Source organism: Trachurus trachurus (assembly GCF_905171665.1).
Source record: "Trachurus trachurus genome assembly, chromosome: 9".
Taxonomy (NCBI): domain Eukaryota; kingdom Metazoa; phylum Chordata; class Actinopteri; order Carangiformes; family Carangidae; genus Trachurus; species Trachurus trachurus.
This window is the reverse complement of record NC_139895.1, coordinates 13,454,935-13,472,178: the sequence shown is the minus strand read 5'-3', so window position 1 is coordinate 13,472,178 and position 17,244 is coordinate 13,454,935. Positions and strand designations below refer to the sequence as shown.

Below are 17,244 nucleotides of genomic sequence, written 5' to 3'. Positions count from 1 at the left end.
TGTGAAAATAAAAGCTAGTAGCTAGATATTAAGTAGCCTACAAATGGAAGGAATGAGAATCCTTCAAATATGCAACTCATAATTTAATTTACAGAAGGCTAGGCCTATTGATATGGGAAATTTGCTTTTTCTAAACCAATGATTGTTTCAAATGACTCATCCATACACCTCAGTCTGGTTGTCGTACCCTACCGGTTCATTGTTAATTGTTTGGCTGGGAAAAAGGCACTTTTTTTTAGCGACATATCATTTGTTCTTATGAACTTCAAATTCACTTATTGTGATTCAGTATTATTAAATACTGTGTGGCTTTATTTTCATTTTCAGTGCACAGCTGTTTGTGTGAGAGCTTGAATGATTGTTTTGGTAACTTTTGTGTGCGGCTGAATCATTTCTTGGTTTACAGACCTTGGCCATCGCAGAGATAACTTGGACTCGGTTTTGGCCACTTATGTACACAAAATAAATCCATCTCTCACTCTGGCCCCGCTCTTCTGTCCCCCTCCTCTCATCCACCATCCACCTCTTGGTCTTACTCCTCATCTTCTCGGCCTCCTCTGCATCGTTACTTGATCTTTTACACTCTCTCTCACTTTCCTCCCCTCCAGTTCCCTCCCCTGTCCCGATCCCTCCATCTCCTGCCCTCTACTCTCTCTCCCAGTAATTGATAGCGCCCGGTGCTGTTATTTCATCCAAAGGGCCCTGTAAACAAAATCGTCTCTGACAGAACCAATATGGAAATCTCAGGCGGTGGGGCCGTGAGTTATGGCCTGCATCGCGGTGTTTGTGTGTGCATGAATCAGAAATTAGGGTGTGTTTGTGCATATATGTTCATAGCAGTGTGTGTGTCTGTGTGTGTATTTGCCAGTAAGACTGAAGGGTAGCTCTCAGTTCTGTGTAATAAACTCTGGTGCAGCTGGTCATTAAGTTGGGCGCAAGTGTGTGCGTAATGTGTGCAAGTGTGAGGCTTTGTGTGTGTGATGGGGAGGGGTCAAGGCCAAATTGACATCAAATGGTCAAATTAGCCCCACTTGTCTCCATTGATTTACGGTAGGCGAGTAAATTGCATCTGTAGCGGGAGAGGAGAAGTGGGGAGGGGCCAGAGGTTTCTCTGTAATTGATCTCAGGCCGCTGTTGGTGTGTGTTCCCGGCGACAGAGGCTGTACAGGAGAGTCAAGAGGTACCATGTTATTATCATGGCTGCAACACGGACATCTAACCTTTTTGCTCTAATGGCTGCTGAGTGCATGTGTGGAGACATCCAGCTAAACTAAATATTCAGAAAAAGACAAGTGTATAAAATACAGAAATAATAATGATAAAAAAGACTCCTTATGGCTTGGGGTGTGAATTTCATAAAAGGAGCTGCCACACAACATCTTTTCATACATTTTGAAATATTCAGTGCACATCAACAAGAAAGGCTCAGATGAAAATTAAAATTCTGTTGCACTGTTTTTACAGCCTTTCCCCATACTTCTAGATTAAAGACTTTACCTTTCAGCAACTGCAGACATGAGGAGGCGGTGATATCCAGGGAAGTTAGAATTAAACCTGAAACCAAATTCTCAGTTTGTCTCTATAAAATACAGATATGTGAAATGAAGATTTCTCTTTACAATAACTACAGTTTCCTCAGAGGGTTGTTGCACAGAGCACAGTCTTGATTTGAACACATTTACCCATATTAATGTAAATATTAGGGGTGGGAATCAGCAGAGGCCCCGCTATACAATATTATCATGATACTTGTTTCTCAATATGATATTATTACGATATTAAAAATATAATTTTAACATCTGTCTTTTCTCATAAGATAAACTTCTTAGTCTGTTCAGATTGATACTTGGCGTCCATATATTGATACAATATTGGCATGCGATATGCTGTATCAATTTTTTCCTCCACTGCTAGTAAATATGAACATAGACACAGACTGTGTCACCTTTGTTGATTATAAAAATGGACTAAGGACAGCTATGGAAAGTTTTCCACTTTGCGAAATGGGCATAGTACAAATAAATGAAGCTTTTTGTGAAGACGCAGAGCAGAAATAGCTATAAATGTGTTCCTGCGAACGTAACGTCCTGCCCAGAGGTTTGAGCACTTTTCCTAAATAAGAGCATTCCTTTTAAAATCCTTATGTTATCAAAGGGAACAGTTTTGAGTGATTCAATGTTCTCCGGTTTGTTGTGTAAAATGTCTTTCTTTATAAAGTGCAGTTAAAAAAGGCAGGTTGGTGGTTGTTAGGGGGAAGAAAGGAGGGTGACTGGGAGAGGAGAAGGCAGCTGAAGGGGAAGTAAAGAAGCAACTAGTGAAATAAAACAATAATGTTACTGCACTGACGGTGCGACATAAGGATGTTTATTGATGGTGTACAGGAGCTTGTACCTATATGTGGACAGGCCGTGGTGTGTGTGTTTGTGTGTGTTTGTTCGAGTGTTACCCTTCCAGCTGTGTGCATTCATCTGTGACATCAATCCTCAGATGTGTGAGTGTATGTGTGTGTATTTTTGTATGTGTTTGGCATGACCCTCTTTGTCCCCAATTTCAAATTGAACAGGGGCAGCAGTGTATAATGCAACACCGAGTTATTGATTCCCTTACACACACACGCACACACATCTCTGATTTACGGTGCCTGACAGTGGTCTTGCAGTGCGTTAATATGGCAAGAGAAACCAGTTGGAGAGAGACAGAACAGTGTCCCCTGTCAGCGACTCAATGCACTATGACAGTGCATGTAATAGCAACACCCATGAGCACACACACACACACACACACACACACACACACACACACACACACACACACACACACACACACACACACACACACACACACACACACACACACACACACACACAGACTGACAAGATGCACATGCACAGTAGGCCATGATTTACACAAAGACTCAAGCTGTCTCCCAAAAAATTTCCACACAGACATTCCTCCTCACAGTCTGGCTGGGCATAAGCTATCAGACATGATCAACACACATGAGCTCCCAAACACACATGGACACGCACACACACACACACACACACACACACACACACACACACACACACATACATGCACATGACTTCACACTCTAAGCCTGAGCGGTTCTCTTCACCAGCCTTAATTGGATTCTAATGTATTCAGTTTGCTCCACTGAGCAAAGAGATGGCTATGGTTTCCCAACTGGAGAGAGAAGGACTGAGAGAGAGCGGGGGAAAAGAAAGAGAAAGCGAGATAGGCGAGATACTGTAGAAAGAAAGAGAAAGCGAGAAAGTGAGAGAATTACAAGTAAATAGGGAAGTTTGTCAGTGGCGGTCATCTTCCTCCAGCTTCGGAGTGGAGTGTATCGTTTGAACAAGCTGTCGGCAGAATTTCTACCAGAGACATTTGACCTGAGAGAGAGAGAGAGGAGCACTATCTGCGTCACGCTTCTCAGCTCTTGAATATAAGGATGAAAGTCATCCCTGCTGCATCAAACAAACCTCATTCGCTCATACACAAATGCTTTTTTGAGTCAAGAGCAGCACTTATAAGAAGCAGAATATGAATGTCCTCTCTCCGTCTTCTTGCTTCTCTTTGCCCTTCTCTGTGCTTTTTAAATGAATGTGCTGTATGTGCACTATTGTGTAGTAGGTAGAGAAATGGCTGAGTACTGTTAATAATAAACATTAAGTATCACGGTTGCTTTTCTAAAGGAAGTGCAGTTATAGTTTTAGCTACATATAAACTTCACAATGTTCACTTGGACTCATAAAGGCTTACAAAAGGCAAGCTAATACTACGTTTTATGGTCTCATCTTACTCAACACATCCCTCCAATTAATACACTTAAGAGACTGTTGTCAAGGTTCGGGCTCAGCTGACTGGTACTGACAACACAAAGCTATAAAATGATGTCTACTTTAATATAAGCTTACCTGGCCCAAATGCATTTATGGCATATTGTATACCAAATGAACAACTGTGGAAACCCAATGGCTCACAGTAGCGTTCTTATTGCCAAGCTGAATTTGCTTGGCTGGGACTAAAAAGCCGCTCTTGAATATAGGCCATGAAAAGTTAGCTGTAGCACTTACAGATAACTGTCTCTGCAGTAGGTTCCAGTTAATGCATACATATTTAATACATAAGCCCCTTTTATAAAGAGAGCCCACTGTTGCTGTGGTGAAGACCCCTCCTTATGCTGCCTTTGCTTGTTTACATTGAACCAGACAAAGCCGACATAATGCTGCCGGCTTACAGACTTGGCAAAAAACGTGCTCCCTCCTCATTTCATGGTCGTACCTTTTTTCTTCTACAGAATGGAGAAGTGGAATAAAGGCGTAACATCCCCACCTTGAACAGGCTGTGTAAAAAAGTTTTAGTTGAACAATTGGAGAGGGTTTAAACTTCCACAACCCTGACAGCTTCATGTGGACGTGGCCTTTGTTAAACAATACCGTGAAATTGAAAATGCGATACTCTTCGGGCTGGACCTTTCACAGTACACTTTGCAGACCTGCTTATGGTGGGTCGCTACATGATATGAAGTTTGACCAGGCCTGGGTCTCTTGGTAGAGATGTGGCAAGTCCCTCGTGAGAATGAGAGAATCTGTAGCCTATAATTGTGAAGCTCAAGGTTATGCTCCAAGAACTTTCTTGGATAAGGATCATTTTACTGAACTCGGTTAAATTTAGGAATATTTGGGAGGCCTGCTTGATATCAGTAAAATGTCTGATGTGCGATCATGATACTGTTCAATATTAAGATGACGTTATGACTTGCAATAACGACTATTATATGCTGTAGTACGTATGCTTGGCCTGTAGTGGTGCTGTAACACTCTGGCACACAAATCCATCAAAAACAGAGAAAGAAGAGTGCAAAGCTTGTGAACAAACTCCAAACATTATTAGTGGACTAAAGATGAGAAGTCGTGCCAGCACAAATATGCCGATCGACGCCACATAGACAAGTTTCAGGCACGTTATCTGAAGTCCGCCGTTTGGGTGTGGCTCAGGTTACAGGTATGAGGTGAGTGTGAAGTCAGTGTGAAGGCATGGTGCCTGTAAATAATACTTAACACATTTCAGGCAACCGAATATGACGATGAAAATAAGATGAATCAGTCAGCCCTATTTGGGAGCCGCCTATCTCACATCTGGATTTGAACCCTTTTCTTGTCAGAAATGAGCATGAGGTTAAACTCCAGCTGATCCTGGCTTCTGACTTTCCAACTCGAAGAGAGTCCAGGTGATTTCAATTCCCTCCTCCCCCCATTTCCTGAGATGAGCGTCATGCTTATTGTTCGTAATTATAGTACAAGCTGTTTGAAGAATGAAGAAAAGAAACAGAAAGAAGATAGACTGTAGCCGTACATGTTGACTGTGACAAAATATGTAGATTGACTGGTTTTGTCTATAGGTAATTATACTATATTGACCAGGTTATATAGAATTACTACAAAGAGATTGAAATCATTGACTAACTAGACTATCAGTTTTCGTCGACTAAAACTAGAGGAAAATAATCATGGGTTATTCTGACTAAAATAAGACTAAAATGCTCAGACTTTTAGTCGACTGAAACTTGATGAGACATAGGGAGAAAAGCTGTGACGGGTGCAGCGATGGCCACCATCACCTCGGGGGGGGGCACAGCACAGCGGCACAGCGACAGTGATGGAGCAGGGGTTCTTAACACTTGTTGTGATGTGTTTCTGCAATTGAAGCAAATACGCACATCTGACTTGTTTAAAGTGGTGAAGTAAAAAGTTGTTCGCCTTTTTCAGTCTGTCTCTTTTCAGGTAAATCATAATCACCGAATATTATTTATAGCTGTGACTGTAACTTTAAGAGCAGTCGACAATAGTTTTGATTAATTACTGTCGGTGGAAGAAAACACATCTCTATAATCTTTTGATTTTTATGAATCACTGTTTTAGTGTCTCCTGGGATGTGCAACTGATTCAAAAACATCAAAATAAGAAGCCTGTGTTGGAGTTTTTAATGTGTGGCTTTTTATGTTTCTGCATATAATCAGCAAGCAGGTGCCTAACTATAGTCTGGGTCTGTGCTCTTCATTAAAGCAGAAGTAAGTGATCCGATCGTTTTGGCTAACTTCTTGTCAGCCGATGGAGTTAGCAGTCCCCGCCCTCGTCCCTACGTCACCACATTCACGCGCATCCCTTGGCTGCACACACAGAGAGGACCGCCCCTTTATGCCGTTCTCTCTCCTCATTGGATAAAGGTTGTAGGATACAAGGAAAGTTTTCTCCTCGGCTTACAGCAGAGCAGAGTGACTGACAGACCCGTGTTTCAGACCAAGCACTCTATATAAGTGATTGCCGTCGGAAGATAGAACTATTTAAGACCTATATTAATATAAATATTCCGCTTACTTCTGCTTTAATTCCTTAGTATCTCCGAGTCCTGTATTTAAGTGCTCACATAATGAAGGTATACTGTTGCTCTTAAATTCTACTGGACATGACTCTCTCTTCAATATTTGTCGTGCTGTTGAAATTGGTCAATTATGCTAATTAAGCTATAGCTATTCATGCAAACCCATGGAGTAGTTGTCTGCACCACTGCAGTGACCAGTCCCATGTTCTGATTTACACTTTTCCTGTGTTTCATCTAAAGTTCTGATATTCATAAGAGGATGCATTTGTGGTTTAAGGGGGAACTATGCAAGTCTGGTCGCTTTTTCGCTGTTCTGCTAACCCTCCTCCCGGCCATGTGCAACTGTTTTCAATGAAGCCATGGAGCGTTGGATAACGTTATATATCATATACGTTAGAATGTGTATATTTGTGTAGTTGTATCTGTCATAAACAAGAGATTAATGATTACAGGGCATGTTTGTGTCGTGATGCCGCCGAGACGGTCGTAGGTGCTGATCTTGCAAGATTTCGGCCGAGAGACGCTACAGTAGGTGGAAGGCAGAGAGCCTCCTTCTTCCTGTAACAAGTCATTCAACCATCATAGTTACTCCGAAGCTGTTTAATTAAGGTAAAGGGTAAGGTAAAATCTTATACTGTATAGTTCCTCTTAAGTACCAAAAAAAGTGTAGTTTCAAATTTCCTTGTTGTAATAACAACAGTTCAATCAGAGCCAATCAGAAGACGGGAGGCTCTGAGATGGTCTTCTGATTGGCTGACTGTATTCAGAGCAATCAAATAAATATTTTCGAATAGTTAAGTTAAAAACTCAGAGAAGCCAAATCCTGCAAGGTTGTGTAGTGGTGTCCAGGTGAGATGGCTGAGCACTGTTTTGTTGTGACATCACAAAGTTACTGGAACTCCTGACGGCTCGCTCTGTGCATCTCTCTGTGGACTGAGCCTTTGATACTTGCAGCATTAATATAGAACCAAGACCTACTTTAAAGTAAAAAAAAGAAGAAAAAAAGACATGGGGAATCTCACTTTATATAACATGGAACCTTTACATTTTTAAAAGCTATTCTTTATTTTCAACTTGTATCAGTTAATTTCTCTCAAACTCTCAAGACTCAAGCTCGGTCAACCAGCTTTTAAACAGACCTTTAAATGAGAGCAACTTTTTTTTTTCTAAATAGAGAATGGAGACAAAGTGAAGCTACTCTGACAAGCATGCCATAAAAAGTGGGACTTCTATAATTAAGGAAGAGAGCTGCATGGGACTCATCCTGACTGAAGTGCGAAAGTAGAACGGGTCAGTGTCTGTGGTCAGCCTGGCAGTGAATAAGCACAGCAGCCGGCGGCCACATGACACTGGGCAAGAGCAGTTTTTTTTTTTCAGAGCTTATTATTCCTCTTCATTTATCACATAACATCCATTACAGGTTGTATTTCAAGAGTTACACTTCACAATGACAATGCAATCTTTGTGATGAATGCCTTCCTTTTTTGTGATATAATGAATATTTGCTGCCTCCAGGCTTCCTCTAATAGTGACAAGTGAAATAATAGTTTGATATCAAATTGCCCAATTCATTCATGTCTTGAGTAAAAGGGGTTGTTGTCAGCATCTTTTTTTGTTTTGTTAAGAGGAGGTCAAAATCTGAAAAAGCTTTCCATATATTACCAGCAGATTTCTTGACTCATCCTTTTGAAAGATGTAGCTAGTCTGTTTTTTTTCTGTCCCAAGATACTGTATACCTAGAAAATTATCTGCAATTCTTTTTATTCTGTCAGATTTCCTCCCAACAGCCAGTGGGGCCTCATTGGTATACAGACACTGTATTTGTACAAATATTACTTAAAAAAAAAAAAAAAAGTTACTGCATGCTTGCTGAACTAATGCCTTGCTTCGGCTGCAGCCCCTGAGAGGAAAACGGTTAAAAACAGATCTTTCAAGCTTAAGTCACAGGGAGTGCTGCTGCTGCTGCGTCGTCGTCGTCGTCTGGCTGAAGGAGAAGTCACTGAGTGGAAATTAGAATAATATTTTAAAAATGCACTGATTTGGTTCTGCACCATAACGTGGATGGATGATGGTTTTCTATGACTTTATAGAAGTAGACGGTTTGTGACTGGGGGGGCCAGAAAAATGTGTTTGGGAGGAAGTGAGTGAGCAACGAAACAGGACAAGTGGAAAAAGAGCATGCAGGCTCAGTTGAGTTCACATGGTGGAGTTGGAGAGAGGAGAGGGAAGAGACAGGAGAGTAATGTGGGGGTACGTCAAAGATGAACGCATTAAGACGAGGGGCTGCTTCACTCACAAACATATATATGCTGTTAATTATAAGGACAGATGAGGGATGAATGACCCAGAGAGGACTCAGTCCCATCCCAGTGGCATGACTAAAGTGCCTCCTCTGTGGGACACTAGGGGGGGCTGTCGCTCCTTCTTAGCCGCTCGCACAGGCCGTGGAGTCGGACAGACAGGCTCACACAGACGGGCAGAGAGCTTCACGTATCTCCGTCTCCGGAAATCCTCCCATCCCTCCGCCGACGGACTGATTTGCAATTCAATAAGTCACAATGTCATCTCTTTAGCTTTTACACATTTAGCTGACAAAGGGAAGCAGGCATGCTGCCTTATGAAATATCGTCTCGGACTTGTAGAAGACCTTAATGTTCTCTCTCTCTCTCTCTCTCTCTCTCTCTCTCTCTCTCTCTCTCTCTCTCTCTCTCTCTCTCTCTCTCTCTCTCTCTCTCTCTCTCTCTCTTCTGACTTCCTCTACACACTCCCCTCCTACACACACACACACACACACGCACACGTCCTATCAACAGAAAGTGAATGAGTTTTTATTACAAGGTGCCCGGCGTATCACGTTTTTACAGTTGCACTATAGCTGTGTGTGTGCGCGCGCGCGTGGGTGCGTGCACAAACATGGGTGCTCGTGCGAAGTTGTCTATCGATTACACAGAGAACAGGTGTAGCGTGTGTCTTCATATGAATAATGCAGAGAGAGGCTTTGGGAGGATAAACAGCACGTGAATGGTCGCGCGCGCGCGCGCGCACACACACACACACACACACACACACACACAGCTGACAAGACGCGCGCGCACAGACACGCACGCACGCACGTCTCTGCTTCTGATGACATATTATAAACTTTGACTTTTCTAAAGTAGAAATTCAAAAATCACTCTCGCTCTTCTGATACAACTCTTGTTTACAATCACGGCTCATTGATGCTCAGTTTAGCCTCTGCTTCCATATATTTTTCAGTCTTTCTCTTAGTTTGGGGGAAAAAACACACATCCCTGAACACTTCCTGTAGGATGCATGTCTGTATTATCATCGAATAGGCGAATGTATAAATAATGAAAACACCATAAGAAGAAATCAGAAATTATGAAAGACGAGGAAAAGAAACTAAAATAAATTCCTAGACCCTCCATTGGCTGCTTGACTGTCACTCAAAACCCCCAAATCCCGCCTCTATCCCCTCCACCCTCCTCAGCCCCACAGACTCCGCTGGCCCCCCTCCTTCTCCTCCTCCTCCTCCCCCTCCTCCTCCTCTTCTGCCGGCTGGTGGAAGCGTCAGACCTCCTCCTCTTCTGTCCTCTCCTCTCCTCCCTCCATCCCGCGGACGAGTGTATACAGCCTCTCAAGTTGAGCCCAGACGCACACACACACAAACACACACACACACTCTGACACACACACACATAACACGCACAGCAAGAGGAGGATAGTCGGAGGAGAGACAGAGGGAGGAAGGAAAAGAGGGAGAGCGGACGGAGCTGCTGCCGGGCGAACGGAATTTGGATTTTATTTAATACATGAGCCTTAAGTAACAGAGTTTTCTTGTTTCAAAACCGCCTATGAAGTGGACTTTTTCATTCTCTGGGGGAGTTGTCGGTCCACTCTGCTGTTTTTTTCTTTCCAACTTTGGAAGAAGGAAAAGTGCGTTGAAGGAGAGACAGTGAGGTTTCCTCAGCTGTAGCCGTCCCGTTTGGATAAATAAAGCGGAGGAGCGCACCGGTGGAGAGAGCTCACCAAGGGGGAAACGGGATCATTCCTCAGTTCTGGCTGGAAGGAGAGACACCGCAGACTTTTTTTGTTTTTTGGCGGAAAGGGGGGATTAAAAAAGAAAAGAAAAAAAGAAACCAGCCTGCACCGGAATTGTGCATCGAGGGGGGTTTCTTCTTTTATTACTGAAGGATTTATAGTTTACTCCAAACCTCATTTGCGCGGTGTCTAATAGGTCAGCCACAGCGGGAGCGCAGCTCGGTCAAAATGAGATTATCGATGGCACCGACGCGGTAGTGATCTGTCCAGGGAGAAGAAGAGAGATCAAATATTCAAACGACCCCTTTTTGTCCATTTTCTCAACAGTCCCGGAGCTTTTTTTTTTTTTTTTTCTCCTAAATTTTGTGTGTGTTACCGACTGGAGGGATGGAGATGGTCTGGAGCAGAGGAGGCGCGCCGATGGGATGTCGCCTCTGGGAGACGGTGCTGCTTCTTTTCCTGTGGAAAGGTAAGAGATGCAAATGCAGGCGAAAACTTGTTGCCAGTTTTTAAACATTGTCGTTCCGTTGTTAAGGGAAAGAGGGGATGTCATACCCACTCTCAGTTTAGTTCATACATCTTCTTTTAATTTAATCCTCTATTAATACAAAATGTTGTGGCGAATCTGCCAACTTTTTCTTGCGCTCTTCCCCCCAATCCGTTTGTTATTGCAGTGCAGTTGCATTATATTATTATTGTTGTGTTGTCCCTTGGCTTATTTGGCGCGTCGTTGTGCGCTCTGCAGAAAACTGGTCTGCAACAGATGAAAACTCGGTGCACCCTCCTCTCCATCCTGCGGGAAAGTGCACACCACCACACAGGGTCAGACTGCAGGAAGTTGCACATGACACCCAGGTTGTTGTGCCCTGGGGAACACAGAGTGAAGCCTTGTGTGTATATATGTGCGTCAATGATGTAAAACATACTCAGGAAATTTTAAAGGAAGCAAGTTTCTTTTTTTCTTTTTTTTTTAAACAGATCGATCGATTCACCTTGACACCTCCTCCTGTCTCCGTGCATGTGTGTGGAATAATAATAAGTGATAGACTGATTGAGCCCGAGCTCGGATGACAGATGCGTACTAACCGGTGCCATCTGAGACACGAGAAGCCCCGGCTGTAGCTGGAGGCTGACCTGCCCGTGAGCCCGGCCGTGTGAGGTCCACGGGAGTATCAGGGTGTTTCCTCCACAGACAGATCGAAACGTACATATTTTGAATTTTTGAGAAAAATGTGAGTGTTTTCCTCTGGGATCAAGTTGTTCCCTCATTTAAGATATTGTCTGAGGGATGAAATACAAAATGATATGGGCTCTTTAAAATCGATGAGGATCAGGTTCCCCCTTGCGCTTATTATTAAAATTAACTAATGGACCGAGAGTAAACGACATGTTACAGTTTCCCTGTGCTCTGATATTGAGTGAAATTATTTTAAGATTCTCCAACAGAGCGAGAGAGAAGGGGAGAGGTCAGGGTCCTTGCTTCATACTTCATTACAGAACTCTTTAAAGGGCTTTATGGATCTGACTTGTGGTGCGTGGCTTATAAAAACCCCACAGGAGCCCACGGAACACAATTAAATCGGTTTTTACAAGCTCGAGTGAAGCTACATTAGAATATTCTTCTTTATTCCGCCAGTGCGCAGATGGCGAATCAAGAAAACTGAAAAAAATAAAACATGGTAATGATAGTAGCGCCACCACCCACTTACTCCCCGGGGGGAAAAAATCCGGAGGATAAAGAAGGCTGACAGATATTTGGGGGGGTTTGAAGCGTTCCGCGTTTTGCCACATAAATGACAGTCCTTCAGTATTAGTGTCACACACACACACTCCCCGCGAGTGCCTTCTGTGTCCGTGCGCGCGCTTGTTGTGTGCGTCTGTGTGTATTTTTAATCAGCTCCGATCGCTCACGGCTCACTGAGCAGTTAACAGTCGCGGCGTTGTTGTGTTGTGCGCTCCTCTCCGCTCCTCTCAGCTCCGCTCCGCAGCGCGGTCGAGACCGTGTCCGCGGCGCACGGCGCACCGACAGGAGACCGGAGCCGGAGCCACGCGCCGGAAAACAGCTGTGCCCGGCAAAACGGCTGAGTAACGGAAAGATGAAAGCAACCAAGCAGTCCCTGTCTTCCTCTCCTCCTGTCATCTTCTCTTCTCTTCTCTTCTCTTCTCTTCTCTTCTCTTCTCTTCTCTTCTCTTCTCTTCTCTTCTCTCCTGAATAGGATTTTTCCTTTTACCCATAGGGACTGTCTGTACCTTTTGTCTAACAGGGCATCCTGCTCTTTGACTGCTGTTTAGTTGCTCCCTTGGCAGTTGGGATGGCCACTAGAAGCCTTTCTTGCTCTCTCTCTCTCTCTTTCACTCTCACTCACTCACTCTCTCTCTCACACTCACATGCATAAGGGAAAGGTCCAGTCCAACTTGGCTGTGGTTAAACAGTTTTTATTGGGCACCAGGGAGCTCTGGCTCTAATGGTGTAATGGCCACCTAAGGCTGTTTATAAAAGCAAAACTCCAACCTTGCCTCTTCTCTCTCTCTCTCTCTCTCTCTCTCTCTCTCTCTCTCTCTCTCTCTCTCTCTCTCTCTCTCTCCCTCTCCCTCTTTCTCTGGATCCTCAATGTTTCACTCCTTCATGCCTTGTGCCTGTGTTTTTGCATTTATAGTAGGTGTGTGTTTTTGATTAGTCACACAGGCCCTCAGTCACCTGTGTGTGTGTGCGTGTGCTTCAGTGTGTAGCTGTCATCTGTATACTTCAGAATTTTCCACCCACGTATTTGACTCCACAGATAATCAAAAAAAAAACTCTTTATACTTTAGCCCAGTTCAAAAGTTTGTTGAGTTTTTAATTTTCTATCATTGAAACTATCAAGTCATTTATTGGCCTTTTATTTCCTGTATTTGTGTCGCTGCCACTTTGTTATTTCCTGAGTGGCGTCTGTGTTGTCGTGTCACTCCATTTCATTGTAATTACATCACTGCGTTGTTTCGTCATCCAGGTCGTCTGCAGGTTTTGTCATTTTGTTCAAACGCCGAGCATCAGAGCGAGACGCCTCGCCTGTTCAGAGGCGAACCGTTAGTTTGGTCCTGAAGGTTCACAGGCTGAGCAGTCGGTGGGGGAGTCATGGCTGAGCTCTGTCATCTCAGCAGGCGGTCTGCTGTGGGCGAGCGACCGGGTATTCCCCACACACAGTCGTACAAATGTGATTGGTTGTATTTATTTATTTTTTTCCCCAACAAACTTATAGCAGACAAAATTTCAGTGTTGATGTTTGAAGACTCTTGTTTCATTAAACTGGCTTATGGTTTTTAAGATCTCCAGTGTTTGATGGCTCGCTGCCATGATGTGCTGCTGAGCCAAGAAGAGGAAAATCCTCCACTTTTTTAAATGCTGCTTTTACTTTTTGTGCTTTCAAGTTTTATTCACACTGTCTGCAGATATGTGGCTGCATCTTTGTATAACTGAATATGTGCTTAAAATGCACTGATATTTCCTTTTATATTAGCTCTTTGCATTTTGATGCTGTACCTTCTTTTTGATGATAATCTGATTTCAAACGATACGCACTTTCAGCTGTAGGACATAACTGTAGCCATAAGGACTACATTTGAAATGTATGGGTCTGTACTCATAAAACATGTCAGAGGAAAATACTTGTTTCCGATTGGCTGGCTTACGTCATTTTTTTAAAATGTAAACTATTCACAGCCAACAGTTTGATGCTTTCTATCTGTCAATGCGTCTGTTTGTGATTTGATTTTCACAGTTGACAACAAACTGCTGCTTTTCAGCTGCCACTGCCACAGTAACCATGTGGTACAAGTTTTATTCCATGTGTCTAAGTCTGGAAAAAAGCCTGTACTCTGTTTTGTGTGTGTGTTGAGTGTGTGTGTGTGTTCTCTGCCCGTGTACTTGAACCAGTTTTGCACTACACTGTTAACCTGTGGCAGAATGTCAGCACTATGCACCATTACTCATGCGATACAGAACATTAATAATTACTAACGTAAATCACTGACACACACACACACAAACACACTCACACACACACACTGATTGTTTTCATTCACTGTCTGACTGACTCACTTTAACACACAAGCACTCCGATGTACTTGTAGAATGTGTCAAACAGAATTTGAAGTGTTTATCGAGGTGAATTTTTTAACACTTACATGTGAATTTCAGAGGCAGGCAAAGGGTGAGGGGGACAAAAGAGACTGACATGTGAGTGTGTGAGGCTGAAAACACCATGATCATCATCCCCTGTGTGTCTTTCTGCCGGTGTCTCACACTAATGCACACTCGCATGGTCTTTTTGTCACGGTGACAGTGAGAGGCCAGAGTATAGAAAGAGAGAGAGAGATGCAGGAGGGAAGGTCACAGAGACTCGGGGAAAAAACAAAACAAAACTGGAACAAGTGGACATGAAACACTCTTCACTCCCTGACTCCCTCTTTTTTTTGCTCTGGTCATGACATTTTCGGCTTTTTCCAGTATTGATTTTTGTGTGTCTCGCATGTTGTGGAAATTGTGTTGAGACTGCAAGGTCGCCAAGTAGAAGACGAGAAACACTGTCCCCTCTGCTGTTAGTGAGGTGCTGCTGACTCTGCTCACCTTCTTTGTACACATACACAATGTTTTGATATTTAGCAACTGGAATTTTTATATCTATAAATATATTTGCAAAATTAGGAAATGATGCACAGTTACAGTACTAAACATTCATCGAACTGCAACTTTTAAAAGGTGCTGCTAATATCCACACCTGGAAAACCTGTTTTTCATGTTTTTACTCCTTCATTGTCGTCCTCTGACTTGTCACCAGAGACGTTTCACTATCATCCACATTGTTTGCACCTTTTATGTGTTGTTGGTGCCTCCTCCTCCATCTCAGTGGCCCATAATGGCAAATATGATGCTGAAAAATGGATTTCTGCTGTATTTTTTATCTTGTCATATTTCCACAGTGAAATAAAAACACAGATAATCCTCAGTTTCATAGCTGGAATATGGTAAATTGTAATTTCCATGTCCTTCCATTTGTTGCTTATCATATGTTAAACCTGATTTTATTACCAGGCTTTTTGCCTTTATTGATCAAACCCAGATCATATTTATAGATATTATAGATTATTATATTATTATAGTCTAGATTTTTTTTCTTTGTCATTTCTCTATCATGCATAAGACCTGTGTTTTTCTACTAGGAATTGGTATTGTATATAACCGATGAGTAGAAAGACAGAGAGAGAGAGAGAGAGTGTGTGTGTGTGTGTGTGTGTGTGTGTACATTCAAACAGTGTACAGTATATCTGCACAGAGACACACACCTACAGACTCAAGAGCTGGATGATAAGGAAAAGAATTGGCTCAGCTCATCATGAGGAGACAAACTCTGCTTGTCATCACACAGAGGAGGAGGAGGCGTTAGAGATGGAGAGATTGAGGAGAGACAGAGAGAGAGAGCAAGAGAAAGAGAGACAGAGGGAGAGAGGGAGATTCTCTCTTCCCTTGAGAGTGCATTCATCCTCAGTGTCCCTTCCTTCTATATCAGTAAATCTCATCTAGATGGATACTGTTTGCTGCAGGGCTTGGACATATTTACACTGTCACAGACACACTTACTCACACAAACACACGCACACAAACACACACTTAAACACACATTTCCTCTCTCTGACGAACACATGACAAATGCAACAGTGCCAGCCACGGTGTGTCATCATAAACTGACAGTTTATATTGTAACAATATAGTGCAATAAGTGCAATTCTCTCCTTTTTCAGACGTCATTACCTTTTGTATTCAAAACCTACAGGTTAACGTCTTTGTTCTGTATTAATCTTGTCATAACAAGCATTTCAACTCCTTTGGACCTTGTGTATTATAAGCCGCCGGTAGTAGATGAATGAATATGTTTGAGTCAGGGAAAGAACACTGTTGAACAATAAATGTTGTTAGAGATGAAGGCCGCTTTAGAAATAGCATTCTTTAAAAATCTAATATTTTTATGTGAATTTATTGTTAGAGATTGTTGAGAGAATAAATCTGAGCTTTTTTTAGTTTTCACAGAAAGAAGTTACTTAATAAAGTTTAAAGATAGACGTCAGAATGAAGGGTTGCTTGAACTGCAACAGGTTGTATGACGTTGAAAGTTTTTTTTTCTTCCTGTTTGAAGTAGCCAGCCTTCTCAACTTGTGTCACTTCACCGACAGCAGACTTAAAACTCTCTCTTTCCAGAAGGAAACACGATTTGTCCTCATACAGGGTCAGACACCAAATTCATTCAAACTTGTTCTTTTTTCTTGTATAACTTAGCCCGTGTGTACTGTGTGGTCCCCGTGTGATGAATCATACAACATGACACAGACTTTCAGAGTCCTTGAAGGCAAAAGTGATGGACATAGAAAAAAAGAGGCAGCAGAGAGAACTTCTTTTTTTTTTTTTTTTTTTTTTTTTTTTACTTTTTTTATTGTGAAATTATACAGTACAGTGGACAAAAACAAAATGTGACAAAGATAACAAGAAGAAATTGTGAAACAAACAACAATATTTGTGTTAGTATGTGTGGGTGTGGGTGTGAGTGTGTGTGTGTGCGCACATGTGATATCTATACAGGTTGGTAAATAATAATAGTAATACTTCAATTAGGTAAAAAGGAAATAAAATGGATAAGTAATTAATAATAGACATGAGGGAGGGGGGGGGGGGGGATAAAAAAAAATAAAAAAATAAAATAAAATAAATAAAATAAATAAATAAAAAAAGTGACGTAACAATAGTAATATTAATAACAACAACAATACTATATTAATGATACT

General features: G+C 42.3%; 1 protein-coding gene across 1 annotated transcript in view; it reads left to right on the top strand.

The window, feature by feature from the left end:
• Positions 1–10,818: 10,818 nt before the first annotated feature.
• LOC310991557 (transmembrane protein 132C) overlaps positions 10,819–17,244 on the top strand; it is a gene marked incomplete at both ends in the record, with an annotated part of 260,708 nt that continues 254,282 nt past the window's right edge. Inside the window, one exon of the mRNA XM_083979307.1 lies at positions 10,819–10,900. Coding sequence (XP_083835433.1) covers positions 10,819–10,900 — 82 coding nt within the window. The remainder of the gene's footprint in view (positions 10,901–17,244) is intronic.